This window comes from Archocentrus centrarchus, chromosome 6 (assembly GCF_007364275.1).
Source record: "Archocentrus centrarchus isolate MPI-CPG fArcCen1 chromosome 6, fArcCen1, whole genome shotgun sequence".
Taxonomy (NCBI): Eukaryota; Metazoa; Chordata; class Actinopteri; order Cichliformes; family Cichlidae; genus Archocentrus; species Archocentrus centrarchus.
Genome location: NC_044351.1, coordinates 9,900,553 through 9,907,134, shown reverse-complemented (window position 1 = coordinate 9,907,134; position 6,582 = coordinate 9,900,553). Strand labels below are relative to the sequence as shown.

General features: G+C 38.3%; 1 protein-coding gene across 2 annotated transcripts in view; it reads right to left on the bottom strand.

The window, feature by feature from the left end:
* Nucleotides 1–475: 475 nt before the first annotated feature.
* The window catches only part of insc (INSC spindle orientation adaptor protein), a 66,067-nt gene continuing 59,960 nt past the window's right edge, over nucleotides 476–6,582 (bottom strand). For both annotated transcript variants that reach the window (XM_030730981.1, XM_030730982.1), the window contains exons 8-13: nucleotides 5,968–6,139; nucleotides 5,513–5,691; nucleotides 5,147–5,213; nucleotides 3,741–3,896; nucleotides 2,829–2,905; nucleotides 476–1,982 (exon numbers count right to left, since the gene is read on the bottom strand). In XM_030730981.1, coding sequence (XP_030586841.1) covers nucleotides 1,854–1,982; nucleotides 2,829–2,905; nucleotides 3,741–3,896; nucleotides 5,147–5,213; nucleotides 5,513–5,691; nucleotides 5,968–6,139 — 780 coding nt within the window. In that variant the 3' untranslated portion in view covers nucleotides 476–1,853. The remainder of the gene's footprint in view (nucleotides 1,983–2,828; nucleotides 2,906–3,740; nucleotides 3,897–5,146; nucleotides 5,214–5,512; nucleotides 5,692–5,967; nucleotides 6,140–6,582) is intronic.

Here is a 6,582-nt window from a genome sequence, read left to right as displayed (position 1 = left end):
ACGGGAAGTACTGTACTAACACAGCTCCGTCGTGCCTTTTAATTAAATGGCAACATTGTTAGCAGTTACTTACACAGCCAACCGGATCAATTTCTTTCAGGGCCATTTGTGTCATCTAGTGAGAGCAGATCTAATATTTACCTTCTTTTAGCTCTGCATTTGTTCTCTACCAACTACTGGGGGAAATGTCCAGCTTTTTATCTGCTAAATAGTCCAGAAGGTTTGGCAGCTATCTGCTGTGATGAGCTGCTGTTTGCTGCTGAGCAGGTGGTGTTAGTTTTTATAGATTTTTTTTGAATGAAAACTACGATACACTGCATGTGTATGAAATGGGTCAAACAAGTGCAACTGGATAAAGCAGTCCAGGGGGGTGACACTTTTCTCATTATCATTATAAATATGTGATTTAATTTCCCATAATGACAAATATAAATGTAGAGCGCTGTTACTGTAACAGCACTAAAATTCAGTTCATTTTGCACTTAATGTCTGTACAATGTGATAAAAAGACTGTGGTGGTACACAACTTATTCTCCTGCTCTGAAATACTGGGTGAAATCATTTCTCCCTTTTTCTGGTGCACACTATACAGACACGGACCAAAGACAATTTATTTCTTTGTAAGAACACAGATGACTTTACAGCATTCAAAAGTACCAAAATGACCTTCAGCAGGGCACTGGCTAAATTATTTTTTTTGGCATCCTTTAACTAAGACACAATGAAGACAAGAGAATTTGCTTCCTCTTCACTGCTTGTCTGGAAGTTTTAACTTTGACTATCAGATAGAATCTGGAACTTTTTTCCTTCCTTTCCTTAAATAATGGACTTTTTCGTTTTTATGTTCTGCTACTTACACGTGTGTTTTATGAGTTCACCGTGATCTGGCGTCCTCAGTTAACAGGGACCTTGCTATCTTTGAGCTGACCATGAACTCACAGACAGCTACAGTTTGGCCAAGACTGGGTCATGCAACCGGACAATGATCCCAGGCACAGCAGCAAATCGACAACATCAACAACAGGATGGCTGAGAGAGGGACCTTGAGAGAGCCGTGCATAAACCAGTGCCCATTAAGCAAAATTCCTCCACAATCATGTGAGCGACTGATAAAGTCATACATACTAAGTTACTGCTGCTAGAGGGCGTTCTAGGACTGCAGAGGGTCCTTTTTCATACGACTGTAAGCCTCAATTAAAGACCTGAAGTGCTTCATGTGGCCTTCCAGTTAAGGTAACAAAAACAAACAAAAAACCTGCACACCAGCAGTAATAATTTACTTGTGAATGGTTATCTTAAAAAGTGGTTGCTCACTGAAAATGTTTAATATTTTACACAGTTGAAAAGAATTTAACCAGAAATAAATCTCAATTCTCACATGATAAACATTTCAGACTGACAGTTCTCTTTGAAACCTTTTGAAACAATATCAAAATGTAAGAAAAAAATTGCACAGTGGTGAAATATGAAGTCTTTCATTTCATAACAGGTTATTCTTTCATTTTTTTTTAAAGCTGCACTTACTTATACAAAACGTATTGTTATGATTAATGAAATTATGAAATTCTCTGTGGAATAACATGAAACAATGACCCACTTTGACCTAAAACAGCATACGCAACACATTTACATAACTTTACTAATATATGTTCTCTGCATCTATTCAGCTATTTCCTAATAACTGACACACTCCATTCATCCAAATTAAGAGTGTCCAGTATCAAAATTTGAGAAAATTATACTCAAACAAAGCTGTAGTCATGAAGTAGAGCCACTCTTTTAGAGCACATGTCAGTACAGGTTTTTGTACTGACACTGAGAGGTCTTCGCTCAGTGTTTTGGTGTGCAGGGCGTCATACGAAGCTCTCCTCCATGTTGGAACACAGCAGGAAAGAGTCAACTAGACGTGGTTTGATCAGCTGCTGGTGGTCGGCCGCCTCAATGCTGTCTGGACAGCCTGCTGCCAGCCTCCTCAGAGCAGCCTGAAGACACAGACATGCACAGTGACCATGTGAGCAAACACAAACACAACATCATCATCATCATGTAAACACGCAACATACATACAGGCAACTGGGGAGGTAGAATAGCATGTGCATTCAGTCCTGTGTCCTATACCAGGCCAGGAGTTCTTTCAAATACACTCCACCCCCCAACATCTGACTTTATTTGAAAAGTTTTACACATGATGCCTGTAATCCACTCAGCCACGAGAGCCTCCAACGTTTATATTTAAAACTACAAATGGTCTGTGAAAGCTCAGCGCCTTTTGAAGGTAAAAATTCAACATTTACAAATTCACTACTTAACCCCCGGCTAAAAGGATAAGATGGAATCACATTAATTTGAATAGACTGACAAGTGCGGTTACAGTAGAGAAGATTTCTCAGCACGGCGAGGCAGCCCAATTAGGCTCCTGACCATTATGTGCTTCAAATCGCCTCATCAGCCCCGAGATCTGGTCTCAAGAATTACGTTCAGAATGAGAGTATGATAATGTATGAGCAGATATATTATTCATGATATGTACATATTTAAACACATAACGTCTGGAATGATGCGGGTCGGTCTGCTATTTTCAGCTTTTTGCTATATGAAGCTAATTAAATAGAACATTATTTGATGCACTGATGTTATATGGCCCTGTGGTATAATAGCCTTGTTCTGAAGTACCAGTACTACTAAAAACATATAGTATATTAGGAGTACAACTTAAATAGGCAATTTGTGAGTTTGAATGATATATTTGTATTCAGTACACAGAATAATTTACAGTCATGTAAATGTCTGCATGCACACACGCATATAAACACACGGTTTACACCTACCAGGCAAGCGACCAGCACAGAGTCACTGTTATTTCTCTCAGTAGGTGAGCGACACAGTTCGATAAGACGAGGAACAGCTAAAGACAACAGAGGAACATTTCAGTTACCAGCTCGTCCCATTCTTTGACACTAATACTGTCAAACTGAGGTGCAGAACAGCCGTAGACTTCTGGGTAAAAGTCTTTTTTTTGTAGTCAGTTAGTCAGTATTCAACAAAATCAGTGGCATCACCTTTAAAAAAAATTTCCATGTCTTGTTTTGGTTTTCAGGGTATGAAATGTGTAAATTTACAATCATCATTTTCTGGGCTATAATAAAGCATTCATAAAAAGCAGCTTTCCACGAGACAAAGAGTTTTGCAGAAGAGCAGATGAACAATTTGCATTCATTCCTGGTAAGGAAGACTTCTCTGTCAGCCATAACAATTTTCCCCTCTGTTAATGATTTATTTTTAAAGAGGATCCATAATGAGGGCATAATGTCCAACTAATGTCTTTATGTTGCCCAAACTATTATTTTTCCAATCAAAAGCAGCTGATCTATGCAAGAAAATGCATAACATAGAGTAGAAAAGCACTATATAAGAACCAGTCCATTTACCATAAGATCATATCAAACAGGGTTGCGTAAATATAGCGAAAGAAAAGACCAAAAAAAAAAAATCAACAAAATTCTTTCATTTTGCTAGTTGTAAGCCCTGTAGTGGCCACAGGGTTACAACACTCAGTTCTTTCATGTGACATGCATGTAGATTATATATATATATATATATATTCTCTACTGTGCTATATGCCATTTATTCTCTGACTTTCAATATTTTTGCCAGACTTTTCCTACATTCTGTACTATGTGATGTGTAATTGATAAGTAAGATGATTGTTAAATGTTACAGAAAAAAGAACTGCTTGGTACCTTTTAGTTGGATGGCTGTTTGGGCCACATCAGCGTCTCTGCTCAGTCGGGCCAGTGTGACTGCAGCTTTCTGCTGGACACGCTCGCAGGCAGCACCCTCTGATGGACTGGAAGAGGATGGTTTTTCTCCCAGCAACAGCAGCAGTCTCTCTATACCTTGGACATATAACATACAATGCACATTAGCCCAGTGTAATAATAACGCTGGCAAAAACAGCAAAGTGAAAAAGAATCACAGTCTACACTAGGACACACACACACACACACCAGATAGGAAACATGGCACATAAGAGCAGGAACAAAACAAGACAACACATTCAGAGAGACTTGAGACTTCCCAGAAACAGGCAGTCTGTATAATAAAGAAAAAGAATCAAACAACAGTCAGTCAGGCCTTCAGCTGTTTATTATTGAAAAATAGTTATAATCTGAAAAATAAGTTACAATGCTAAAACCATCAGCACTAATTAACTATTAAAAACTGACACTGAAATATAATAAAGCAAAAATGGGAAAGTAATCATTATCATTTTATCTACTTTTTATATGATAAAATATTTGAAATAAATACATAGGCAAGAAAAAAAAATCAAGTTGGCCTTAATGAGCGCAGAGAAGGACTGACACCGCCAACATTTGGATAGTGCGAGACTAACACAGTGAATCAGACCCTCTCATTCTTTTATAATATAAAAAGGAGGAATATGTTGTATAGAAAATAAGCAGAAAAAATACAAATAGGAATGATGAAAGAATCACATATGATAAAAAATTAAATACCTTGTGTTTTTTAAAAAACGATTTCTATGCTTAATGCCTGATGTTTTCAGCACTTCTAAGCTAGTCCACAGAAATTAAAGTGATGCTGCCCTCCTGAGGAATAAAAAGGAATTACTTCTCTTCTCACTTTTGCTTTCTTCCAGTAAGCAGTTTGGTAGTTTCCTTTATATACAAACCTTATACGCTACAGCTGTACACTGAGCACAGTGCATTAATTAACCATTAATTAATTTTTAAGTTTCGTGTTTATTATTAGGTCAGAGTGTAGTGGTGTATTAGGTTTAAATGAGTTCCTAATATCTGAACCCCCTCAAATACATAAGGTGGGCAAAAAAATTACTAATGTGAAGGAATACTACAGTCCTGTACAACAACTCTACCCACCTGTATAAATTATCACCTTTCTGAAAACATTAACACAAACTGAAAATGTAGAGGCTTCATTAAAGGAGAATTAGAAGATTTATAGCAGAGCTGCTGTAATAGATTGCATGAGATTTTACAGGTGTACCTAATGAAGAGGCTGGTGAGTGTCTTGCCTTCATCAAACGGCATTGTCACCAGGAAAAAAAAAACACAAACATGGGTAAAAAGGAAGGAAAAACCACAGTTAGAAAACAGACTACCTTGTTCTTGCAGGACTTCAGAAGCACACTGCTCTAACACAGAAAGGTTTGCCAAGATTGTCACCACCTACAATTTAAACAAAAATCAAGTGATTAAAGGTCTGACAGATTGTTGTAGTATCATTATAAGTATAATTATTTTGTTTGTTTTATTGGTACAGACCCCCGCAAGGGACAGTGGAGGAAAAAAATGACACATTTTTGCAAGAGGTTTTTAATTTATGCACCTTTGGGTCAGTCCTGAGACCTTAGAAACAACCACAGGGGTGGAGGACACACACGTGTGGGAGAGGTTCATAGATTTTTTTTTAAAATATTGAGTTTGGTCTAAACTATAAACTCAAAATCAAAGCTCAAAATGTGTACCTGGTCTTTGGAGTAGGGTGTGTCAACTCTTTGACGGTCTTTGCAGGCCTGAAGTAAGATGTGGACGGCATTGAGCTGCAGGAGAATCTCACAGGCCATGCTGTCAAAAAAGGTGATATTGGCCAAGGCAGCTGACGCCAGGAGGAACACTTCACCACAGGACGCGCTCTCACACAGCTCTGAGAAAATAAATCTCAACTTACCAACAGCGGGGCTTTTATGATTACATCACAGCATCCAAAATGCAAGCAAAAGTCACTCACAAAATATATGGTTGACCACCACTGTGTCATATGTGTAGAGATTTTGTCTGTAGAGTCTTATAGAGGTTTAAAGGAATTCAGTAAGGAGGCAAAGTTTAGCCTGTAATTGTAATTTTCTCTTAAATTTAAAATGAGTTTTTCCTCCTATCAATCAGTGGTCAGGGTGAGATCATCAGTACCACATCCACTCACTGATGAGCGCCGTGACAATGTCGTGCATGCTCTCCAGGAAGCTGGCAAGGTGCTGGGTGGATGTGTGGTGAGGCGAAGTGATCTGAGCTACAACAGCTGCCGCTTCAGCCCTGGCTGCCTCCACGCTGCTTTCATCAGTCAAAATGTCTGCCAGGCACAGGATCCCATCCACCTATTAGACACACAACAGGGAGTGGTTTACTGCTGCAGTGGAAACTCAGGGTCATAGTCCTTTCATATTCTGCTCATTTATTTCTTTTACATCTAATATTCCAGAAAAGTGTGCAAACATAATTATAGCTGCTTGGAGAATGTGGAAACTTTGTAAATGTGCTGCATTTGACTGTGAGGCATAACTGATGGGTTATTCTCACACGATATACAGTAGCTCACCTCATCTTTTGTCCTACTATTAACACAAAATAATTTTTTGATCAAATAAGTTAAACCAACAGAATTTTGAAAAATGTACAGGGAGATTCTGATTTAAATGATATGGATTAAATTATCACTTCATTTCTTCTGTACTATTAGAGATTGCATTTATTAGCCTTTCAGAATCAGGCCGTAGATCGCTATTGATGGACTGCATGACACACTTTAGGTGGGGGCAAA